General features: G+C 46.3%; 1 protein-coding gene across 3 annotated transcripts in view; it reads right to left on the bottom strand.

Annotated features, from left to right (window-relative positions):
• LOC119433019 (A disintegrin and metalloproteinase with thrombospondin motifs adt-1) overlaps positions 1-14133 on the bottom strand; it is a 56697-nt gene extending 42564 nt beyond the window's left edge. For all 3 annotated transcript variants that reach the window (XM_049658622.1, XM_037700170.2, XM_049658623.1), the window contains exons 1-6: positions 13495-14133; positions 11471-11625; positions 6183-6246; positions 5000-5184; positions 3975-4100; positions 3176-3383 (exon numbers count right to left, since the gene is read on the bottom strand). In XM_049658622.1, the coding sequence (XP_049514579.1) occupies positions 3176-3383; positions 3975-4100; positions 5000-5184; positions 6183-6246; positions 11471-11584 (697 nt within the window). In that variant the 5' untranslated portion in view covers positions 11585-11625; positions 13495-14133. The remainder of the gene's footprint in view (positions 1-3175; positions 3384-3974; positions 4101-4999; positions 5185-6182; positions 6247-11470; positions 11626-13494) is intronic.
• Between the last annotated feature and the right edge of the window lie 11775 nt (positions 14134-25908).

The raw sequence follows: 25908 nt of genomic DNA, 5'->3' as shown, positions 1-25908 counted from the left end.
CGATTTAATGAGTTATCCAATTATTTATTTCGAGAATTAACTGGGTAGTCTTTTTGTGTCACAGATATAGTCACAGAGGGCCACGCAGATGTTCCTGTGGCTAAAGCCCAATGAAGAAGCCCCGAAGGAGAGGATATTTTCAGTAGTTAGTGAAATACCCAATTTACGGAATGAAAATTCGAATTTCTTCCTCTCATTCCTAAAGCGATGACAAAATAATAGAAAGTGGTCAATGTTTTCGGGTTCCTGGCAGGTAGGACACAGAGGGGACGGTGCCAGACCGGACCTGTGTAGGTAAAAATTTAATGGTGGGATTCGGCAGCGTAATTTTGTTACGGAGATCTCTAATTTACGTGTGGGGCACCATTTGTTGTCCCACGAAAAGGACAAATGATTAAATTCCGACATTTGGATTTTCAGTTTTGTAGAATCTTGTAATAGGGAAAATTTTCTAAACCTAGCCGCAGTGACATAAGCCGAACTAGGCATGACAGACATAACTGGTCCATCAAGAGATATACGCGCAAGTGTGTCAGCCATTTCATTTAAGAATATACCACGATGGCCTGGAACCCATACCAATCGTACCAGACTTAAATTAGGAGGGGTTAACAATTTAAATGTATTGGTTACAGTAGTGTCTGCAGATGAAATGAGCGATGTACATACGGACAGTGAATCAGTCACTATAACCACTGTTGAGTAATTTGAAGGAAGTTTCCGCAGAGCTAAGATAATCGCTGCTAGTTCAGCCAAAAATATGGGTGTGAAATCCGGAAGGCGTACTGCATAAGACCAGGATAGTGATTCGGAGAAAATACCCACACCCGCTTTCTCTTCATTCATTGACGCGTCAGTCGCGATCACGTGATCTATTCCTAGTTGCGTTAAATGATCTTGTAACATGCCGTTTAAGTATGTAGTGGGCAGGAGTTTGGCATAGCTGGCTATCGAGCGGGCAGAGAAGCACGCGTACTTCTTTCTTCTTGTCCGTGCCTGCCTCAAGCACTGTACCCACTACTGCTGGTGGCAATACACCGACTGTGATTAAGCATTTTCCATAGTAAATATATGTTACTGTGGTAACCCGACGGCGTGGAGTAAAATGTAAATTAGCAAATCTTTGCGTTCAGGTTATGTCGTGGGGAAGCCGTTAGACCTTCACGTCGTTAAATGTGATAATGCCTACTATATCTCAGAAACATATCCAGTGCATAATATCTGCGTCAAGCAACACCAATAAAATTTGCTCTGACGAATGAGGGAACTTGTGCAAGGCCCTTTTGGTCCTGGAGGCGTAGCCAGCTGGCACCGCTTTCTTGCGAGATAACAGAGCAGTCTGAGTGTGACACTGATTCTGTGAGCGAAACCTGGAGAGACGCGATGAGCTACACCGTTTGCAATGAGTGACACTTAGGATGCTTAAGCCAGATGCGGAGAGACGTTAGGCGACGGCTCCCAAGGCATTAGCGCCAGCGATTGCATCACATGCCTTAAATGACACCGTTGCGAGGTGACAACACTTATCGCGGAACAAAAAGGCAGCAGCAAAGAAACGAAAAAGCAGAAAAAAAAAAACTCTCACAGGATGCCGGAGAGGAAACACAGGCTAACGACGTGAGCTACACGCAAGCGGCGGGCCGCCGTTACGCAGGGGCAAATCCGTGCCCGCGGCGTGCAATGAGCGTGTAACCACTACGTCCCTCGAAGACCTCAAAGCGCAGTGGTGCGTGAGTCCCGTAGCCACGCGCCACTGATTACGAGGGAGAAAGTCCCCTTGTCACGGCTCAAACGGGCCGGGCCACGCTGCCGAGGCGAGGAGGCGCTGCTGATGTAATCTCTCCCCGGTCGTGCATAGCGGTAGCCAAGACTGCCGAAGGACGCGCGGAAGGGCGTTCGGGCCATCGGAAGATTTCACCCACGAAACAAAGGGATTCGCAGCGGGACCAGTCGGCCTAGTTGTCGCGGTCGATGGCGATGTCAGGAATGCCGAGCACGTGCTTTGGTGTGCAGGTTTAGATACACATGTATCGATATGCTCGTACTGTTTGCCTTGTGTAACGCGGCGAGGGGGGGGGGGGGGGGACCTGCTGGGAACAGGGTGGCAGACCGATGGAGAGGCGCGCTTGATGTGATTTGTAGATCGTGCGTGTGGCCATATCTCCATAAGGTCAACCGGCGTATGCCGCGGTGTTTTGCCTATGGAAGTGGATTACGGCGCGGGAGGAAATGTTCGCGATACCTGGGATGTCGTATAGGGTCGCGTGAATGCGCGTTGCTGATCGTCGCGTTTTACGAGCATCATTTCGTGACACAGCATACTCCTGTTTACGCGTTGATTCTCGGGGACTCTAGTCTGTACCCAGTTGAGATGGATGATCTACAACCATGCGCTGAGCCAAGCGACATCGTGTGGCCCTTCCCAAAGGCCATTTTTCTCCCACTATGATGGCATTACAGATGTCCTTTTTCGAGCTGCTGCAGTGCCCACAACACGTTCAGGTATAACAAGTGATTGCGTATGCTCTAGAAACATTGATACATTAAAGTTACTCTACTAAGCTTCACACATGAGTGGGAAGAATCATTGTCCTCTTATAGCATGTACGGAAGACTAAACGAAGATGATGAAACCATTATGTACGAAACCAACCTGCTATGCAAACGCCAGATAAATAATTTGGATACCTGCATATGCTGCAGGGAAAGGTGGTGGTAATAAGCATATGTGTATAATCAATGATAACAAACAATGGATGTTTACAGCTTTAAACCTCTAAGGAAACAAAGAACGTTTTGAATTCAACTAAAAGGTCTCAGCCTCTCGGTCATAGTATTCCTGATGATGCTTGCAAAACAGCGGAGTATAAGGATGTTCCAGTAAATCAAGAGATTGATTAAGGAATGATAACGAGAAAGACATTTGAACTTTTTCTATAATGGTCAAATGTTTTTGCGAGAGCGTTGTGAATATGCAGCCGGCTCAGACCCACCACCTGTTACGGTCTCTCTTAAGTGGCCAAGCGGTCACAAAAAAAGTAAAAAGAAAAAGAAACGAAAGCAATCTGAAAGCCACGAGAAGCTCCAGCGAGGACTAAGTGGCTGCCACAAAATATGTCACGCACCACAAAACTGCTGTTATAAAGATAAGCGTACTCGCCAGTGGTCAACGTACCAGTGTAGACGCGGTTGTCCACAACTCTCGAAGACTTGTGCTGCGGAGGCGGCGCGGTGAAGAGTACGTGTGGGACGTCTTCCGTCTCAATCAGCGCCTGCCGGGGCGGGTCTGACTCTCTGTGGGCCACGTCGGGCACCAGGTGGCGCAGCCTGCTAGGAACGGGTTTCACCTGGAGTGCTTCCTCGGGCAGCAGGATCACGCCCGACTGCAGATCAAATAAATTTAATTGTTTTAGCAGAGTATATTGCTGGGCAAGTTGGTGCATAGATTTAACGAAATATTTGTGGCGCAAGTTAAGTGACAGGAAACACAAGAGGAACAGGACTATCCAAAATAAAAAAAGGGGGCTGACAGACAAAGTAGCACACGTTATATAACCTCTATATCAAGAGGGACAGGATAGGACGCCAGATCTATCCTGTGCATCCGGTCCTATACTGTCAGATCTATCGGTGTTATCGTGTCCCTCTTGTGTTTCCGGTCACTTACTTTGCGCCACAGTGCTTTCGTTAAAATTTAGTTTTACTGTCATTGTCATGGCACCGCTACGTGTTCTTAACAGCAAAGCAGCAAGTCAGCCGTCGGGGCGCCTAAATTCATTCACTATACAGGACAATTCGTTACAGTGGTCTTCGTTGCAGAGGTGTTCGCACTACACATGAATGAAAGGGTAGAGCCGGGTCATAATCAGTCCTTCGTTATACGAGGTAATTTAGTTGTAGACACATCCGTTGTAGCGGCATTGATCTACATTCTAAAAGCGCGGACTTCACTGGTAGCGACCCTCGCAACTTACGATTCCACCATCATAGTCGCACTCGCTGAAAGCGGCTACGACGCTGCCGTTGACTCCTAGGTAGTGGCAGTTGGTTCTCCTCAGCGATAGTGGGATCTCTCTTCCTCCCAGCGTTTTACGCACCACCTGAAAGTAACAGATACGAAGTGTGTTTAGTTCTAAAGAATGTGAGCCGTCTACTGTTGACAAGCATAAGAAGGCATGTAACCCTAAATCTATTCATGAGACGGTCACACGAAGCCCTTTCAATCCCGATGAGGCGCATCGGTATTGAATCTTTCGATCGCTATTGTCTTTCTTCTGCAGCTTGCGCAAATGAGTTATTCGCTATCAAGAAATTCGATCCCGATAGGGCACATCGCCATAGAAAGTGCTCTTGATCCCGAAGTATTGTATAGATCCATGCCAAGCTTCAGCAGAAGCGTTAACATGAGTCAAAACGTGTAAGTACCACATTGGTTGGATTAATTGTAAGTTAAGCGATAACCTTCCATCTTTCAAGTTTTTCAGTAAATCTCAAAGACTATGAGCAAATCATTCAGGGTAGCGCAATGACAGATCCGGATGATATACGAGTGATTACTATAACGACTTTCCATATAAAGAGTTTCGTCATGAACTTGTCTCGCTAGCGACACCGACGATACGCGTGAGGGAGCGCATGACGAGGCGAAAGAGAGAAACATCGAAGAGCTGAATGTACCAGAAGAATAAATGTATATGATATATATATATATATACAGGCTCTTCTAAGCTCTTCCGTCCCCTTTCTACACACAGACACTTTCTTAGACTTTGACATTCGTAATGCTGGCGCATTGAGAAACCATTGGCTTAGTCTGTGGCCGTGGGGACTCTCATTTATTATATCAAAGGTTGTAGTTACAAAACTCAGAATTTTAATGTGATAGAGTCTCAAAACCTCTGAATTTGCTCGTCTCTAGGCTTACGGTTTACTAATTGGAATCCCTAAGATTTCCTTAGACTGGTGGCGCACGGGTAGGAAAAAAACGAAACAGACTTACTCTGAGGTTCCGGGCTATGAGGGCCTGGTTCTTCTTCAAGTTCATCTCAAGGTTTCGTCCCAAAATGTGGGCGTAGTAGAGTAGCTTCCCGGACTCTTGACTGCTTGCGCGATACTGTGATGTTCGCGTTGCCGACGGTTCCAAGTATCGCTTGAGACGAACCTTAACCACCTGGTACTCTGGCACTGTAGAAGGAAACGAGATTGTACTGGGACAGTTCCGGTTTCACCACGGTGTTCAATAAGCCACATTTTGCAGTAGACATGCCGTGTATCAACTTAAGTTCAAGTGCCTATTTTCTACGTATAACGAACTCACTGATTGCTATTCAACACATTGCCAATTGAAAATACGAACATAGTTGCTGAATTGGAACCTCTTAACAGAATCCAAAATTAGAAAAATGAAGTAGACATTGCCATCCAAACAACAAAAGGTGGTCACATAAAGGAGAATACTTGAATTATTTCATAGTGAGAGAAAAAAGAAAGGCTGAGGTTTCAAAGTTCGCCTAGGCGAAGCCTGGAGACAAGTCGTCTTGTCGGAACGTAAGCTCCAGTCTAACACTGTTTGAGGCTTCCTTTGTTAGCTCTCCATCGATTTGGAGAGTAATAGTCATCTGAGCAAAAATGAAGTCATATTTATTGGACTGCGCTAATAAAACTGCGGAGCGCCATTTTCAGATCACCCTGTTAATGGCTTCGACCTGCGCTTCTCTGATTAGTATAGACCTCTGACCCTCTAAGTAGAAACTCTTATTAGCAAAAAAAAAAATGATGCTGTTACAGATAATGTACTGAATGCAAGAAATCCGTTTTTTTAGGGATTGCTTTGCGTTATACTAGCTACATTAGGATGGATCATGAAAATAAAGTTGTGGATCCTCACGCTGCGGATATATTTATTGTTGGGTGACCGTGCCTTCTCGTTGGTATATTACCTGCTACTTTTTGGCGAGAGTTCTTGCAGCCCAATATGCGCCCTTTTATTATTATTTAATAACGCGATATCAATTTTGACGGCCTACACAAAACACACAACTTATGACGGAACATGTGTATACAAAAATCTACTTAAGAACATTAGGTATTCTAATGTTTGTAAATAATCCTTAAATCTAAAGAGATAAACCTATGAGAACGTGCTACTGTGTGATGGAATAATTATGAGAGTAAAGCCTTACCATCTGCATGGGAGTGCACATCAAACAAGTCGACTAGCTCGTTCTGGTTGAGTTCCTTGTGTATCTGAAACAATTTCGGTGGTACTGATGTAAGAAATGCACGCAAAGCAAGCGTAAGTTTTCATTTTCGTCTCACAGCTGTTTCACATGTCTGCGACTGTAGCAAAAAAAAAAAAAAATTGGTGAAGTCGCACGCGCCACAATGTCGCAATATCTACTGTTTATAAAAACAAGGTGTTTGCCTGCTTTTCACATTGTTGCATGTGCTTTACAGGAGGCAAAGAGAGAAAAGCAAGGAAAGGCAGGGATGTTTACGGCGAAGTAGTTTCTTAGAATACTGCAATATGTTACGACCAGCATAAACAAAAGAAGTTCAATGCACTGGAGTAAGTGCAGTACGCCATTACCTTTTAAAGTGAGGGTTAATACAGGTGTCATAAGAATACAGAGTATGCAACACATTGAAGGTATATTAGTTTCTATGCAGAACAAAATTATAGATCAGAAAAAAGAGCTAAAACTGTTTAAATGATGCTTATTGCGCATTAATGTTTCGAAAACAAATTGTTGATGCTGTTCATTCCTATAGTCAAAGTGCTAAATATGCTATTGTAGAAAATTTATTACGAATATAGTTTGCAAGCTTGCTTTGCGAGCTTCATAAGCAGTCGCGTCTTGCAGCGGAAGTAACAGAACCTTGTAATGCGATAATTCACAGGGAAAAACACGCCTGAAAGCCGAAACCAACAGACTGCAAGTAAATGGTCGCATGCATAGCGTGACGTTGAAACGTAGGATACTATGGTGGCATGTCATATCCCCTATACAAAGCTTTTTACCGTAGTTGCATATACTTTAAATTGCTCCGTCCGTAAAAGCATATACTGCGCTGCAACTGTGGCGTTTTCGAATATCGCGAGTAGCTTGTACGCAACAAACCAGAAAATTGGGACTACATCCGAAGGCCCTGTCTCCTGGTGAGTGACGCCTCGCATCATTTACAACTAGCAGTGCATGTAAATAACCGAAAGGCACGCAAAAGTACATACTATCAGCCCTCGAAGTAAACGTGAAAAAAGACATCACTTAATTATCAACGTAGCGTTTCAACAAACGCGTAGAAACCACAGAACCGGATCAGACCTACGAGTGTTTGTCTGTCTTGTTCGCGTGTTGGTGCTGATGGTACGTATCGCTTGTGCATCGACGGATTAACTCATTTAGTTGATCTGTTAAGGGCCTGTTGAGCGACAGACGTCATTTACCAAAACAAACCGCGAAATAGCTCTCACGACTGTCTACGCAATTACGACGACAAATCGCAGCGATCGTTGCGACGTGTGACCAACCGGTCGGTCGCAGCCGCATAAGGAGAGGGGGGGGGGGGGGGGGGGGGGTTGAGGACGTCGACACCTGCGACTGTGATTTCTGTCGCATGCGAGCGAAATCGCACTTTCTTCCGGTGCCATGATAAATCGAATCAAGTGAAACAGTGTTTAGTCACATCAACCACCACTCGACGTAATATTAAAGAATATCCCATTGTTTGAAATTCCATGCTTTCACCCTGCAACAATCACCATCGTTCTTACGAATTCCCAGCGTTAATACTTTCTCACAAGGAGTGCCACGCGCATCTAAACCTTCCACGAGATTTAATTGCGTTCCTGAAAAGGAAGTAGCGAATGCACGACCTTAAGAAAAATAAATACACACTGCTGATAATTTTCGTTGCACGACAAGGCCACACGTAAGAAGATCTGCAGCCTCAGAGGAAAAGGCATGGCCACATCATTAAACACCTTAAGATACTTTACGGCGCAAAGCAGTTATGAACATCGGGATATACCAGTAAGGTCAAGTTTCCTTGTCCCATTACGGCTGCTTTATCATCACAATTCCTTGTAGCATCACAGCTGCTTGTCACATCACGGTTCCTTGGAACGTCACAGATTCTTGTAAAATCACGGTTGCTTGTAGTATTACCACTGCTTGTAAAATCACAGTTCGTTGCGACTTCAGCGTTCCTTGTAACATCACGGGTCCGTGTAACATCACTATTTCTTGTCCCATCACATCTGCTTGTAACGTCACGGTTCCTTGTAACATAACAGCTGCTTGAAATATCACGGTTCTTTGTAGCATCACAGTTCCTTGGAACATCCCACCCTGTAACAACATGGTTCTTTGTAATATCACCACTGCTTGTAACATCACGGTTTATTATAAAATTAACGTTTCTTCTAACATCACGGTTCCATGTAACACCACGGTTACATTTAGCATACCAAAGGATTTTAACATCACAGCTGCTCGTGATATGACGCTCAAGTGTCGGAAACAAAAATTTAGCATATGATGGATTTGCTTGCTTGCAGGGGCACAAGGTGACAACACTGCAAAGTGGCGATCAAGTGAAGACCAATATTGAGCATTGCTCATGTAAACAAACGTTCGGTTATTTTACTGGGGTTGCTAGGTCCCGCAAAGGGGCACATTGCACTTGAGCTGCAGAGCGCAACCTTTCACTCGGGGTTACTGAAACTGTGCATTTTCTTGTGTTGAGGACGTGCGTCGGTCACGTATACATCTGGGACCTGTCCGCAAACAAATAATGAAGAGCGATAAACAGACCCGATGGCTTTCTTTTCTAGTTGAAACGAACAAACTACTTGCATCATGAAAATAGCTGACTTAATGCTACGCAGATACCTGTTTAATTAATTACTGGCGAAGAAGGAACAAGGAAGGGCTTCAGAGGAAAAAGAAAAACGCTGTGCTGTCGGAAGCGACTGGTCACGCAGACACTTTCGTCTGTCAACAGGTAGCACCAACAGCGGGAGCCCGTCACGGCTGCACGGCGCTCGATCACTTTTTGCCGGGCGGCATCTACTCCTCTCGGCGCGTCGGCGGGGGTGCGTGTCAGAGCACTGTCGCGGTTGACGGCGCGCACCCAAGATGATGGGTGGAGGCGACGAATCTCATTAGAGATCTTACTCTCCGGCCAGCGCGTGCGGTTGAGCCCGCGGAGGCGTCTCTACCAACGCCTCGGGAGGGCTTTGGTTTCTTGGGTCGTTGACATCGCTCGAGCGGGCACAGACAAAACAAGTCGCCCAGCATGCGTCGTGCAGAACAAGTGACGAGAGCTTTCCGACGGTTCCGATGTGCGTGTGTGTGTTCGTAAGAGAGAGTCCCGTACCACTTGAGCGTAAGGTTCTGCCTGCAAACATTGCCTATTGCCTGCACTCCGCGCAGTCATGACGGAAATGAAAAACGTTCAAGGAGATACGAAAGTGTTGGCCTGTGTTTGTGTTCGGTATATTCGATGGCCTCCTGGCTTACGCGCCAGGAGGGCTTCCTGAGTGCACCTATATACCTCTTGTGCACTTTGTGGAGTCATCGCGGAAGCGGCAGCCTGCTGGCCGTCGTACAGCCCCACCCCTCCCTACCCTCGTTCGATCAGCAACGCTCTCCCGCAGCGACTAATCCCCCCTCCACCACCGCTTCCTGCCCTCCCTTTCTAAGGCCCTTTACTTCCTCGAGAAACCAGATCGCTGCTTAACGAAACAAAAAGTAGAGGAGAAGAAAGAACGAAGAAATAAAAACACGCACAAAAGCGATCTGGCAGGCTTCACCCTTAGACTCACCACGCCGCGAACGGCAAACATGACCTTCGAGTGAAAGCAAAACACGCCGTCGCCGACCTTCGTCGGAGGTGAAAGAACACCGATGTCGATGGCTTCCGATAGCGTCGCGGCAAGTTCAACGATCCGCCGCTGCGCCGCTCGTGTCGTACCTGCGTGCTGTTCGTGCCTCTTTTTATTGCTTACCGTGGGACCCGACGGTGGCCCTCGGTGATGAGCGAGGCGTGCGGGTTTCAAAATGTACGTGCGGGTCCGAATGCTTTACTGACTCGGTTCTGTTGCCTTTTTTTGTGTGTCATGGACACGCAAAGTGGGGACGGGTGTGGGGGCGGGGTGTCGGAGGGGTGAGGTGCTTTCGCTTGCGATGCCTGAGTGATCAGCAACAAAAAAAGAGACCCGGGATTCAGCAACCGGCATCTTTCGTGTGTCTGCTTTGAGTTTGCCCGCTGTCGAAGTCGTGAGCGCTGCACTGTTCCAATTTTTATGATCGCGTAATGTACTTCGTGGCCCAGTCATATTCAGTCGACAAGGCGACGTCATTTCAGGAGGATGTCGGTGGGTAACCAGGCCGAGTGTTTCTTCGGTGCTACTTCTCTGAGAACGACAGCGTAATGCGAAGAATTAACTGTATCCAGACGCTGACGAAAGAAACGAATAGTAGGGGGAAGTAATGTAACTCAAAAGGACTGTATTGAGCCCTCATTCTTGGCGTGGTATTACCAGTGTCTGCGATATTACGTCAATGCCAGACAGTTTTTGTCCAGCAGTACCATTGAAGCGGGCAGTGCTGGGGCAGTGCCCACCCAGCACTGCCGAGCAAATTTTCTGGGCAGTGCGATTGAAGCAAAAAAGTGCAATACGCCAATAACACCAGCGAATGAGTGCAAATAACTTTGCAATTTGACGCGCAACTTGAACTTCGCTATATCAAATGTCAGCGTGGTTTGGTATGTTGACGTCAACAGACGAAACCATGATGACGTTCTTGATTAATTTTACCAGCGCAATATGAACAGGACACGAAGTGTAGAGGAGACACCATCAAGTGTTCACTTGGTGCCCCGTTTATACTGTGCTGTATAGCATGAATCAGGAATCTAGCAATCAGCCAGTGGCGTAGCCAGGGGGTGGCACACCTGGCACGCGCCCCTCCGGCAATTTCTGTGTTAGTATGCGACTTTCCCAGTCCCCCTGCCCTCCTCGCCCCCCCCCCCCCCCCAAAAAAAAAAAAAAGGTGCCCGTACCAAAAAAACAATTTCTGACTACGCCACTGCACTCAGCTATCCCGCCTCGCCTAATGGCATTGCTTTCATAATGACGTCATATCTTAATGAAGGACTTGCGCTTATTGTTGTTATCAAGTGTCGCAACAAAAATTCTGCTGAAATAATTGGACTTATTGAGAAATAGCACACAAATGTCTGAAGGTACTGGTGAGCTGTTGTTTAAGAACCGAACACAGAATTATAACAAGCGAAACTGAAAAATGACAGTTCAATTGCCGTAACGGAATCTTCCGCATCACTGATGAAGTGTATCAGGTGTCCGTATTTAATTACAACCCATGGTACCGGCGAAATGTAAAGAAAGATGGATGGGCTGCAACGTTAGCCGTGATTGACGCATGTTACGTTGACCACTCACCGATGGCTGCAAGGATGGTGACACGCCTTCCCAGTACAAGGTGATAAGGAACAGCGTTCGCACAGCATGAGCCACCATGTGCGTTGTCAAGACTGGTTCGTGTGGCGAAGCCATGCTTTTTCCGCGGACTAGTCGAGAGCCAAGTTTTGCTAATCCTACAAGAACGGTCGATGAAAAAGAAAGAAACAAAGCGAAATTAGACCAACTGGAGTTGGCGTTAAAGACACCACTCTCTTTAGGCACAAGGGAACGAATGTCCATTTACCACCACATTTTGTCTTTGTGTCCTGGATTTGTTGCATTGTCCTGGATGGATTGTTACCTACGTTACTTATGCCTGTTAGACACCACTGTATTTACGGTATTGGAGCAAGAATGTCCACTGACCACCGCGTTTTGACTTTGTGCCTGGGATATGCTGTGGTGTCCTGGAAAGATTGGCACCTACGGCACCTATAACTCCGGTAACATTCTGTAACATCCCTTTATAACACCCGGTAAGACTCATCCTGACTTAACGGAGCACAATCACTCTTCACTTCTCTCCTGCTGCCAGTTATAAATGGTGTATTGCTATGTAGCCTAAAGGCAATGACGCAAATGAAGTGGATATATATACACTTCAAGTACACGAGGGGCGTATATTATATATATATATATATATATATATATATATATTAATAGCGAGAGAAGAAGGGGGAACCGAGGGGCTCGATTTTGTTACTCATGACCACATAAAGCCAAGAGACAATGAAGCCAAGGAAAGCATCGGGGGAATTAGGTGTGGTTGAAATTGGGCTGTAGAAAATAATGAAGCAAAGGGAAATGAAAGTTCACGCGTGCCTTGCACTACCAATTGGGCTACGGCGACGGCCATCAATTCGTCCACTAACGTGAGTATTTATGTTTACTATAGATCTAGCCGTAGGAGTGTTAGCCAGCGCCACTCATAACCATATATACACATAGATAGATAGATAGATAGATAGATAGATAGATAGATAGATAGATAGATAGATAGATAGATAGATAGATAGATAGATAGATAGATAGATAGATAGATAGATAGATAGATAGATAGATAGATAGATAGATAGATAGATAGATAGATAGATAGATAGATAGATAGATAGATAGATGTTTCTTGCGTCTTTTTTTTTCTGGGGTTTTACGTGCCAGAACCAGTTATGATTATGAGGCACGCCGTACTGCAGGCCTCCGGATATATTTTGACCTCCTGGGGTTCTTTACCGTACACTACAACGCAAGCACACGGGCGTTTTTGCATTTCGCCTCCATCGAAATGCGGCCGCCGCGGCCGGGATTCGATCCCGCGATCTCGTGCTCAGCAGCGCAACGCCTTGGCTGACTGAGCCACCGCAGCGGGTAGATAGATAGATAGATAGATAGATAGATAGATAGATAGATAGATAGATAGATAGATAGATAGATAGATAGATAGATATCATTTCAAGAAAACGTGGCGCGAAGTGGCACTCTTTAATTTAACTGTTTGATAATATCACTTTAGAATTTTGTAATTTGGTAAACAACGTGCTTTTCAGGCTCGCCTTCCTCAAACAACAGCCTGTCACTTTGTAACTCAGCCGTAAATTAAACTACCTATACTATAAACTAGCTATTTAACACTAACACAAGAAAGAACTTGACCCTGGCGATGACCACGAAACGAATCCTACTTCCTCTGGTTTTATAGTAAATGTGTCTAGCCATCACTGGTCGCATTGCATTTATAGAAACCAAATGCCACGTGATGCGTGATAATAAATACGTGATAAATACGTGATAATAAAGTACATTCGCTACGCAAGGACTCATGTTCACTGCCTGTAACAGCCACGAAACCTCTATGAAGCATCACGAAGACAACGAAGCATCAGGAAGAGAGACGCTACACATTAAATGAAAACAAGTGTACCATGACCGCCTGTATCGTGGTGACGGTGGTCTGCTAAGCACGCGAACGGCACCTCTTAACTGTGCAACCAAGCAAGAACACCCACCTTATTTACACGCGTCGCCGGTTCTTCATGCTGCTCTCCACGGATCTCTAAAACACTGCCACAATGTCATTGCACGGGAGCACCTCGCTGACGGGTCAGCGTCAAAGGTTCACAACAAGCTCACGGCTCAACGGTTTCAGAGTTCCAGCAAAACGACAGACGACGCTCCACAGTTCACTGGCGAGAGTTGCCGACCCTTCGTCAGCGGCAGCCGCGAGAAACGTCGTCTGCTCGTCGTTGGGCGCCAATTTTTCAAACTCAGCCGTCCCTCACCCTCCACCAGTCTCATGGTCCATAGCTCGGAGACCCGCTGGGAAGCACGGCGGACAGAGCAGAGTCCATTGGGCTGCTATACCCGGCAATGGAGCGGCGGAGGGAACCCTCCTGAGCTGGCCTCGATTTGGCAGGGGCCGGCATTCTCTCTTTCGCCACAGCGAACGAGACCTGCTCACCCCTCGGGAGAGAGGAGGGCACTCTCCTCCCTTTCATCTCAGCCTCGAATCCTCTCCTGAGCGACGCTCTCCTCTGCACACGCACTGTCATACATCCGCCGCCGATCTTGTACCTCGAGCGAAGCTCGCAGCGTCGTCCCGGTTCGCCATCCGTCCATAGGAAGCCCCTGCGGATTCGCACGAACCCTCACCCCTGTGTAAAAGCGACGGAGAAAAAGTGCACCTTGTTAGTGCATAGCATTAGGCGGCTTGCAACCACGTATGCATATCAGCGGGGCTACCGCGAGCGCCCTAGAAGCGCCGAAAGGAAAATAAACAAACAAGAGAAAGTGAAGCTCTAATGCGTCGTGATATGTGTGCGTGTGACATCGCTCCCGTCGCCATTCCTGTGCGACGGCTTGCAAAGAAGTCCGGAGCTCCGGGGAACCAAAGCTCCCGGACAACGATTCCTTTTGGCTTCCTTTTTCAAGACCTTCACATCCTCAAACATCCTGGGGTTTTACGTGCCAAAACCACGACGTGATTATGAGGCACGCCTTAGTGGGGAACTCCGGATAATTTCTGATCACTTGAGGTTCCTTAAACTGCTTTCGATGCAGTGTACACAAGTATTCTTGCATTTCCCCCCACTGAAATGCGCCCCACTGAAATGCGCCCCACTGAAATGCGGCCGCCGCGGTTGGGACCTAACCAGAGACCCCGTGCTCAAACGAGCAAAGCCATAGCCATAAGCTAGCGGGCCGGGCCAAACAAAAAAGTGCACCTAGTTGTGAAAGTGGGGCCATCGTTACACGTTGCGGCTGCCGAAGATTGCCTACTTTCGAACGACGCTAGGTTGTTTTGAAAATATAACTAGGAATGACGGTAGTGTTTTTTTATTCAGTACGTGGGCTTCGATGCTGTTTTCGCTGAGAACCGCTTCCTGAAGACGCGTTTCCGTGGAGGTGAAAGCCAGAAGGGGCTTCCCCTCTTTTCAAAGCGCAGAAAGAATGTAATGATCGCAGCTGATACTCAACCCGCTGCTTTATTTTCTTTTCTTCACTGCGACTAAGAAGTGACGCGGGGATTTTAAGACAAAAGATAAGGGCTAATTACAAGCTGTTTTTCCAAGACACGCTGTAGTGGAGAGGCACGGGCGTTTGGCCGACACGTTATTTTTGGTGTGCATGTAAATTCCAATTCCTAATTTAGCTAAGGAATTCGCACGACGAGTGTCAACGCGTAACAGACGCTAGCAAATTCCCAAAAATTAACGCGGAACACTTAAGATCAAATGACATCCTTTTCTAGACGTGTTACAGCAATTATATACGAGTAAGCTACCGGTTTAACAAGGGGTATAATTAATGTTGCAGAATGTAATAACGACATTTGGTTCCTGTTGTTTTGGGATAATTAAACACTTTTCCTCGCAATTTCTACAGTGCCTGCTACAAGTGCAATAGAATATTACAGAACACCTTTGGCATATTCAAGCACTGTGGCGTTACAATTATATGGATTTGCACGAGGGGCAGCAAAAAAACTGGCAAGTCTGCTCAGTGCTGTCGATGGTTATGTCTCAAACCTGTACCTCGTACCTGTTCACAGTATATATACCGCCTTTGTGAAAAACCTAGATGTGACATTCCACTGTCTGGGGTGGTTTCAGTGGCGCTCCTGACACTCCAGACCTCTGGACAGTGAGTGCCAGATTTCTTTTCATTCTGCAGGGCGTTGGAACTTATGAAATACCTTTGGAACTTCCTTAATTAGCCTGTAGTCATCCTGGAGGTCGCAGGTAACGTAGCCCGTACATTTTTTACAAAGAGTCCAAAAGACTCCTAAAAAAAATTCACAGGTCTGCGTGGCACACCCAGCGCAGTCAAAGAATAAGCTCGAGGAGCGGCTCCATAGGAGCTCCATTTTCGGCAGCACGCACAAGAGGGTCTTCGCGGCGAAGTCTCTCTGGGTCGTTTTCGCGAGAACGATCTGAAATATCTGCCCGGCGTCGACGGCGAGCTACGGCTTGTACTGCTTTCTGCACAGCGGTCTGCTGAGCCCGACATTGACTGGTTCGATTCGATTATGATGCCGATGCTGGTGTTCCTGCCGATGGTGATTTATTAGCATCCCCTTTCTAATGGGGCGGTGGCAAACAGTCGGCTAGCCTGCTTGATTTAATCAGGTATGCCGTATATGTTTTTCATTGTAGAATTTTTTATACATCTCGCTAATCTTCTTTTTCTACACAATACAACCCAACCATTTCTTGGCCAATGCTGCATAGTAGGTATAGGAGCCTGACGATTGTTGCGGCAGACAACGGCAGCGGCGGCGGCAGATGACAAGGCTATTGGATTGAGCCCACAAAGTACAGCTTACGCTGTAAAACAATTTCACCATACAGAGCAAACATTCCAGCTCCCCTCTGTACCCACGCCTCGGCACGCGGTCCTGCGGCAACGACTTCCGGCAACGCCGGCTGGCTCGAGCTGGTTGGAGCTCGCCGCGAAACCTAGGCTACGTAACTGTCATCGTAACCGGGTCTGGGACGAATTCCGCGGCACACAGCACTACCCCGTTCACGCTGTGCTTGCTTCGCTGTTTCTCGTCGCGCGCGCTTGTTATGATTTGTTGAGTTTCTTTTTCTCTTTTTTGCCACCTTTACCCGATCGGCACCGCTTTGGCGGCAAGCTGAGCTTAGGCAGGGACGTGACTGAGGCGCGACGAAAGTGCTTTGAACCTGGCCGTATTCACGAGCCGCCCCTGCCTCTTTGTTTTCCGTGCCGGGCGCGCAAAAAAAGTGTGTCACGCGAAGGGGGTACGCAGGTTACGTGAGCCCGAATATCAAAGGGTGTAATGCGAAAGCGGCTGCGCATCCTCCCACATGTACATATTTTGCACTGATTCGGAATTGCACCGATGTGCACATTTCACGTGCTAGGTATGCTAATGTAAATGCATGTTCCACTATAGTGCTTAGTTTTTTAGCAAGAATACATAAAGAAAATCTGCCTTGCGTGACTGCTTGCGCTGCAGGCATGGTTGTCTAGCGAGCATGGTAACAATGGACAATCCATGGCCGTGCCTGAACATCGTCTTTGTGTCGTAGTTCAGAGCGACCGAGTGGATTCTTATATGGGCCTGATCTAAGTTAACGTTTTTGTCTCGAGTACACTGCATGGAAACATATAGCAGCATCAAGCTTCGAATTTATAATGTTCGATGGCTTTCACAATAACGCAAATGCAAACGATTATTCAGGTCATCAAAATAGTTACACAAGTTGAAAGTCAGCTACTAAACATTATTTAGCTTTAGCAGTCTAAATTATAAAGAGTTCACAGAAAGCAACGTGAAGTGGCCAACAGTGGCCACCAAACAACCAAAGCCTAGTACTACACTCCAAGTTATAATAAAATATTGAGATGTTGAAAGATGTATTGATCTAAATTTTTTTCATGTCATATTGGCCGCAAAAGAAGGTTTTTTTTTAATTTCTACACCGCTCAGTGTTTCGTAAGTACGCTGAAACATTTACAACTTTGTACGCATGGACACCAAATGTTTTCTACGGAAGACAATACAAAATACAACTATCAGCAGGCATACAGTTTCAGTGTTATTTTATCTGGTAGACTACCACTTTTCAGAATACTCTGGGGTCATAAATATTTCTCAAGGTTCCACAGGTTGTCAGAAGGATCTGCACTATTTTACCATGTCAAAACTTCGAAATAACGTGCTTAAGTTCTTCACAGCGTATTTCTTCTTAGTTGCGTGCGTGACAAGTGCCTTTCGCAGAAAAAAGCCGCAACGTAGGAACTTCTTATAAATAAGTGAACTTTGCATGCAGCAAGACGTAGGTGAGAGGAAATCAACAATTAATAAGAAAGCGAACTCACGTGCACTTAACAAACCACAAGCGGAACTCTCCAATGCATCTTGCAGTTTCCTCCCCCAGCAAGCGGGTTCCATCTGCATTTTGAGCCCGGACTTTCAAAAGGCTGCACACATATTAAGCAAAACAAATTGTCGTTTTGGCCCACGATCATACGCGTCGTCATTTCGCTGGTCACTGGCTTTAGTTCGGTGTCCTGTGCTTTCTTGTAAAGAACGGTACGCGTGTTTTCCTCGCTAGTGGCAAAAAATCATCGCGCTCTCTGCGTCAGAGAAAGGAAGGCAATCCCAACGAATTATGAAGAATATTATTGAGGGACAAAGTTTGCAGAAAGAATGACGTAATCGTTTCAAGTGCATACAATTCTACCTGTCAACGCTGACGCCCGAGACGAGCTTCACCTGTCTTCCCATTTGCCGAAACTCCCACGCCCGCATCGTAAATCCTAGCTAAGGACAAAATTGTGTTGCGGTTGCAGTTCAATACTCACTACACGCGCACATACAGAAGAGGGTAGAAGCTAGTGGGTACCTAAGTGAAATACTGTACTGAGTCATCTAATAATTAATACAAAGAAAAACGATACTTTTAGGCAGCCGTAAAGGAAACAGCGCAAAAGAAAAGTGGTATGAATAACAGTCAACATATTAATGGACTAATCACAACACAAGAAGGAAACTAGCATAACTTAATATAACTCAAAAAGTCTTTATGCGCTTGTGTTCGTGTGAATATCGTGTATTTTTGAAATTATCTTTTTTTTTTCTTTTCCTTGCGTAAACGAATCTGGGATTTTGGGATAGCTAGCTCTGACGCAGCCTATATCTTTCAATGCTTCTAATCCCAAATAAAAAAAAAGAACAAAGTTTTGGAAGCAGGCCATATAGGTTACAAATGTCATAAATCTGGCGCTTAGATGTAATAAAAATAGTATCATGGAAGATTAAGGAATGTTCTTATTTTGGCATGGAAAACAGTAAGCTTACGTCGCCGGGACACAAGCGCCTTAACAGACCTACGTGTTTGCGTACACGGTGTGCACGTTATTCACGTCGGGAAGTACTCCGTGCTTTTGTGTGAGACAGTGGGAGGCTTGCCAGCTTTGGCATGGCAGATCCATACGCGACACGGGCCAGACACCCGACGTGTACGACGAAAAATAATGACTGTTTTCATTCAAGGAGTCCTACGTGGGAAATGGAAGAGACTTGGTGGTGGGGAGGGGGCGGTGTTGTTGCGTCGCCCCGCCACCCCGCAGAAAAGTAGAGCTTCGCCTGCGTTTGACAATGCACGCTGGACGGTCACGGGCACGCCAGACACACACACGCGCAGATGCCAAGAACAGCGCAAATTCAAAAACCGGCGCCCGCTTGCGTTTTCTCGGCGCATTATGACCTATATACACGGTGATTACAGCGAATATGTATTTCTCTTTTATGGAACAGAGTAATTTATAAATATAGGGCACTTGGCTGAAAAGAAGCGCGTGCTCGTTCCAGACACGTTGTGGGCGGTGGCCAAACAGCATCTTCGCTCGCGTAGTTACATCGTTAAGCGTAATTTAGCGATCAGCTGTTCGTATGTTAATGCGGGGAAAGCCCGAGTCATGTATATCCCAAAATTTTTAGTGGCTCCGGAGTTTTACACTTTGAACCAAAGCGCCTAACTGTTTGGTGGCAGTGAAAGTTACGTCGCCAAGGGCCGGAAACGCTCATAGCCACGCAAAGTCGATGGTTTTCTCATATTTTTCTCGGCAATCATAAGTTCGAAGCTAAAAAAAGGGTGACTTGGTGCTGTCGTGTTATCAGGTAGTAAAATTTATCCCTCAGAGTAATGTGATGGTTGAAGTGCGCGTTCTATACGTGGCACTTTCGTTATCTACACATTCGCCGTCCCCTTCGTGTCAAGACGACCGGTTTCGTATGCGAGAGAGCCAGTGGGCATTGACCACATGGGGAATGGATCCATCGAGGATGCCGAAAAGCAGAAGAGAGATCACGCGATGCGTCGGCGGGGCGAACTTTCACTATCAGGCACTCACTCTCGAAGGTCGAGGGAGGGCTGCCTCGCGTGATCAAAGTGACGGCGTGCACTACAAGCGAAGTAACAGCTATACCAACACAACATACTGGTACAACATGAGATAGACCTGCAGGCTCCTAACACAGAGAGTGAGTGAGCGACTTTCACGCGAAAGCGCGCCCGCCCTGATCACCGATTTCGACTGAAGGGTGTGGTGGTCATTGCTGACTCGAGGAAATCGCCTGGGGTCGTTTCTCTACGGCCCTGCCGCCGTGAAGGGAGTGCAGAAGAGGCGGTGGGAGATAAGTGGTCCTCGCGTAGGCATAACGTAGCGAGAATCCTCCGCTGTGTGTCGCGTACGCTAGCCGCCCCATAATGTCGCGCGAGGGTTGGGGAATGGCCCCTGTATCTACACCTGTCGAACGGGGAGCGCCGTGTTATTAAGTGGTGCTCGCGTGTTGTCCGGGTGAAAGGAATCCGAGTGAAAGAAATACCAGCTGCGGCACTGCGTTGAGAATGCACTGTCCTTTCCCTCAAATCCTACCCTCCTCCTGATTTCAGACATGCTTCGTGAAAGAGCAATTACCCTGGCCGTAGTTGTAACGTTTTTTTGGGACGTTGTATCGTCAACCGTAAGAACGTCACTTTGTTGCTGTTTGTGAGTTTGTAGGTTCACGTTGGCATTGGTGCTTAATTGAGAGCCAAAGGAAATTGCGCTCAAGGTAGGCCGTAAGTCGTTCGGGAGATTTACCTTTGACTAGAAAGACAATATGTCTCTTACCTTCGGTTATAACGACGTTACTACTAATTTACTGCAGACATGACGTCAGAGAATGGCAGCAGGTAGTGCAGCTCTCAACTGAGAACTTCATTTTCTTGCAGTAGAACCATAATCGGAAAGAAATCACCGAGAAAAAACATGCAAAACAGATCTGAGGGAAAATAATCTGCATTTAGCAAGTTGGAATGTCCGTTGAGAAGGACATTAAGGCCTGTCACATTCGTATGTCGTCTTATTAGCGGTAAAATGGTATGGAGGGGAATCAACTCTCTTTAGTAGTTATCTTAGGCATAACTTCTCATCTTCCAGGCCTGAGTTCTGCGTCCTTGAAGGGGAGTGTGTGTACACTCGGCTGATGGAATGTCGTTGCTCCGTGAAATTTTAAGCGCGTGCGCTAGCCTTGGGCTCTACAGCAAGCAGCACCTGTCACGAGGTGGCACCATACACAATCTGCTGGTTTTAGCATCATGGGTACCTCTTAGCTACAGTAACGTGGAGGAAAACGAAAAGAAAGGCTTGTTGGTCTGCCGGCTCTGACTAGGAAACGGGCACTTCTCACAAACCATTGCGGTGTTCACAGGCTACGACGTAGCTGGGTTAGCATACGCTCTCTCCTGGCGTAGTCACTATTAAACAAAAGTGATTAGCGTGACGAGTGCTATTCTTGGTGGAGAAACATTATAACTGTCGAGCTCTTAAAACGGGCAATGTCGATACTCGTATATCGCGGACAACACGAGTGGACAGTTTTCCAGGCTTTGCTTAAACCCGCGCGCAGTTCGTGCTGCATAATGCATGTTACGCGCTCGCTTTAAATTTCAGAGCGACTGGATCTTGAATGAATATGAAATGCGGCCAGAGCGAGCGTTTTAATCACTTGCGCCTGCTCGCGCATCAACAGATTTCACATTGCATACACCAGTAGCAAGCTCCCGAACTAATTAATGATTCCAAGTGTTGGCGCGTAAGGTTTGAGAAACCACACTTAGGCAATAAGAACCCCTCTGAGTCTTTAACGGGTGCCGAATCCACTTTTCGAATTCTTACCCTTCTTGAAATCACTCCCGGAGGCAAGCACCGAACCGGCGACATCATGCTGATTAGCAGGATACCGTATATAGCTCAGAGCCAGCGGCGTATGAAACTTTGCGCTTCGGCGTGAATGAAGAAATTATTGAGTGATATTTCATCGGCTTTTGAACTCTCTTACAAGGGCGACATTTGAGAAACCGAGTTTAGCTTGCAGTGTATAATCTGAACTTCGGAATACCGAACATTCGCTGTGCCAGGAGGTTGCCTGGTGAGTCCGCCACGGCGAAATATTCTACTTCAAGGCGTTTCAATGAAACGACGCCGGAAGAACGCGAAGGTACAACCCTCGCATCCATCCGGTCAAGCGGCAGCAGCACCGGCTTCACGAAGGATGAACGACGTCCAGATTGGCGATACCGCGAACTGCTGCATCGTGCGAGACGGTTGGGCAGAGCCCACCCCGAGAGCCCGGCATTCTTGGGGCGTGACTCGCCCGCTTGGCCCCGGTGCATGCGGGCGGCGGGTATTCCCTGGCCTTGACTCCCTCCGTTTGTGCTCGGCACTCCCGAGACCACCTATCTGACAGGCCCACCGTTGCGCGATGGTATCTGAGAGGGTTAGGGTGGTGAGCGGTAAGCATTTCTTATAACGTTGCCTCAGAGATGCCCACACAGGGGTTGCTCCCTTTATCTCCCCACTAATTGCTCTTGGGCAGGTCGTACAGGATTTAATAAGCTAGCTATGGAAGAATATAATTAAATATCGATCGCGGAGGAGGAGTATCGGTTGGCTGGAAGCCGTGTCACGGCGTTCCCAGGAGACGAAAGGCAGACAAGAGGTGATTCCGGGAAGTTGATCGTTCGAGCACAGGGTAATATTTTACCGCAAACGGGTAGCTAAAAGTATATGCTATGTTTCAAAGAAGTGTCAACAGTGCACCTTATGCTTCAAGGACAACGGATGGTTGCAGTGGGTGCTACTGAAGCACATGCAACACCAAGGATATGCTATAGGCCCTTTAAAACATCAGGCGCAACGCTGTGGAAACCGCACGTTCTTTCCATGCTTCACTGCGCTCCAGTAGAGTTTGCACGCACGAGCATGCACCTGAGGCTGCCGCGATGGTCTGCAAATAATAAACACAAAAAGAAAAACATCGTAAAGCAAATTTATCTAAGACAACGTGTCAGCAGTCGTGAAAGGGCATGGTTTTGTTTGTTTCCAAGTTGTAAATCTTTTTTTCACTGAGAACTGAGGCTAATAAAGAACAGTTTTCACAAAAGTCGGTCAATAAATACCCAACTATTTCTAAGCGGGAACGCAGTCACCGCAAAAAGTCTCTCTAGCCTCTACGGCGGTGCAGCTGATGTATGTAACGGAGTATAGGCAAGACCAGAAGTGATCAGGAACAAAACGTCATTCACGTACCAGTGGTTCCACATCTGTGTCTGCTTCTGTAGTATCTATCTTTGAAAGGCATTGATAAAGTAAAGAGTAACAAACTGGCCCGCTGAAACGCATAATCCAAGCCGAGAAGCCGCAGCTTTTCTCACCTTTGGCGCGGCGGTCAACCATCTTTCAGTTTTTTTTAAAGGTACCTTTGAAATGACCAGAAACAACCAGTGGTTGTTAGAAATTGTATTATGATAAGCAAGAAGGAATGAACTGAGGCTGTAACGTACGAAGAGTGGTCTAAAAAAATAAAGCACATTGTCTCATTCTGGGTAGGCCGGGATACCTTTCTGTAGGGACTGTAAGCCGATATCGGTCCGTCTTGAGCACAACGTGCTTCCTCAATGAGAATTTATGCGAACAGTAAGATAGTGCTAGCAATCATTGTTGCAACAGAGTACGCAGTCACCCCATTGCTTTATGTAAAAACTTTCAGTATATCTTGAAAGTCTCTTTGAGCTTCAGTCCGCGCCCATTATGCATCGCGGAAGTCATACACGTTCCAGGACGTTGAACTCTACGTGCATAATTTCCGAGTGCTTAAGGGTGAGCCCCCGTTATGTTTTCAATTATCGCTTAAGGTTAATCACTGTTTTCAAGCGTACGGGTTTGAGAGCACGCCCAATGGATCGGATTATGCATGCACCAAGGTACCATGAATAACGGTATTCGGCGAGCTCGTTAACGCGGCGTTTACTGCAAAAAAAAAAAAGAGAGAGGATGCTCACATAGCCGGAGATAACCAGTTTCGTTCACAGACGGCAAGGCGTCAGTTGCATTAAGGACTACATGAGAGCATACGTCGGTGGATTTACAGACTGTAGTGAAGAAGAGGACGAAGAAACGCTCTTGCGTCTGTTGGAAGGAGAAGAAAGAAGAAGGCAGCAGGTCCCGTTCTGCCCGGCTCTTGGGATTGTGGCCAAGGATTGAATAGTAGTTCACTCATTTTTTTTATTGTTAATTGCTTTACTAGGGTATTCGTTCTTTAACAAGTGCATTTTTTTTTGCTAATCAGACCAGACAGATGCCCTTTTCGTCACCAGGGCCAGGCGCTTTCCTCTGGCCCGCCTCTATTTCCTCGCACGATTTACCTGTGGATTCATTTCTGCGCAACGAGTTTACATCAGTTCCCGTGGCTCTCGTCCCAACTAATCATGACATCATACGGATGAAGAACCCGAAAGCGATTCAGGCGGGACTGCGGTCGGCGACAGCCCATCTATAGAATATCACAGAGGTCCGCCAGTTCGGCAGGGGAGGTATTCTCTGCTTTTTCCCTGACAAGCCCTTTGTACAAGACCTGCTTAAGTGTTCCATGTTTGCTTCCAATCCAGTAAGCGCATTTATTTCCCCTCACTTGGCGCGTGTGAAAGGGCTTGTCCGTGGCGTAGATGTGAACATGACACCAACAGAAATATTATAGATTTTTTCACCGGCCGCTGCATATCGGTGTGGACGGGTGATCGACAAGAACAGAATTCCTTCTAAATCGCTCATTGTGAGGTTTGCTGAAACAAATGGACCAACGTAAAGTAAGGCATGGCCCCTAATCTACCCAGTGGAACCTCTATCTCTTGTACTCGAAAACGTGAATATTTTTCCATCATGTGGCTGGTTCTTTTCTTACGAGTTTCCTTATAGTTTCCTACTTTGACTCTAAGCGGCTTTAGCGAGAGATGAGTTCACTGCGAACTCACGCCTTGTATGAGGAACGAAATTCTCAAATCGGCGGCGCTGAAGCTCGACCAACCTGTGACGAGAATGCACACGACTGATAAATGTCGGCATTGTGCCAGTCAAAAGAGAAATATTTCGTTGTAACGGAACGGTCATGCTGTTCACGATCCTGAATTGGTGCCGCCAACCTTCTAAAATAAGTAAACAGCTTCAGCCGTGACAGTACGAACACCAGCTTGCATTCATGGTTTGCATGACAACAGTACATGGTTCATAAAAGCATGCATGGGCCAGTAAAAGAAAGCCCTCTCAAAAAAATAAAAAATAAATACCACTTCCTAAAACCACCTGTTACAGCTCTTCATAGTCCATGCAGAAAAAAAAACGAAACAATTCACCCGTCATAAGAACGTGTTCCAGAAAAGTTCCTACGAAATCCGGAGGGCTTGTAGGAGGGTTAGAGAGAAGAAGGAAAGGCAGGAATGTTAACAAAGGTTTCACCCGGTTGGCTACCCTACGCGTGGTGAAGGAGAAAAGGGGAAGAAAGATCATAAGCAAGAAGGAGAGAAGTAGATTCATTGTGCACGAACTCGCAGATAAATGTTCACTCAGAATACGTTCACTCGTGATGAATTTTCACTCACAAGCGCTCACCTAATCCGGTTGTCTTCAAAAAGCGCATTAGCGCTTTGGTGGCCTTGTGCATACTAGAGAACATACTAGAGAAAGCGCTTCTGAGGCTCTTAAGAACTGGTCTTGAGTAAAAACGTATTTGTGAATACGAGCCATGGAGTTTCTTGCAACTAAACGAAAGTGTTGATATTTCATTATTAAAGGCATAAGAAAAGCTGTAGTTCTTGTTCAAATACTTCCTCAGATGACCTGTGGGAAACTCCTCAAATAATAATAATAATAATAATAATAATAATAATAATAATAATAATAATAATAATAATAATAATAATAATAATAATAATAATAATAATAATAATAATAACAACAGGCCTTACAGATATAAAGTAGTTATTTTATACAAGCTTCAACGAATTCTTCCACAATCACTCTTCAGATCTTCCTATCTTCCGCGCAAGTGGCTTCATTGTAACTATTTAAAT

The sequence above is a fragment of the Dermacentor silvarum genome, chromosome 11 (assembly GCF_013339745.2).
Source record: "Dermacentor silvarum isolate Dsil-2018 chromosome 11, BIME_Dsil_1.4, whole genome shotgun sequence".
NCBI lineage: Eukaryota > Metazoa > Arthropoda > Arachnida > Ixodida > Ixodidae > Dermacentor > Dermacentor silvarum.
The sequence above is the reverse complement of the archived record's forward strand: the minus strand, read 5'-3'. Positions and strand labels throughout refer to the sequence as shown.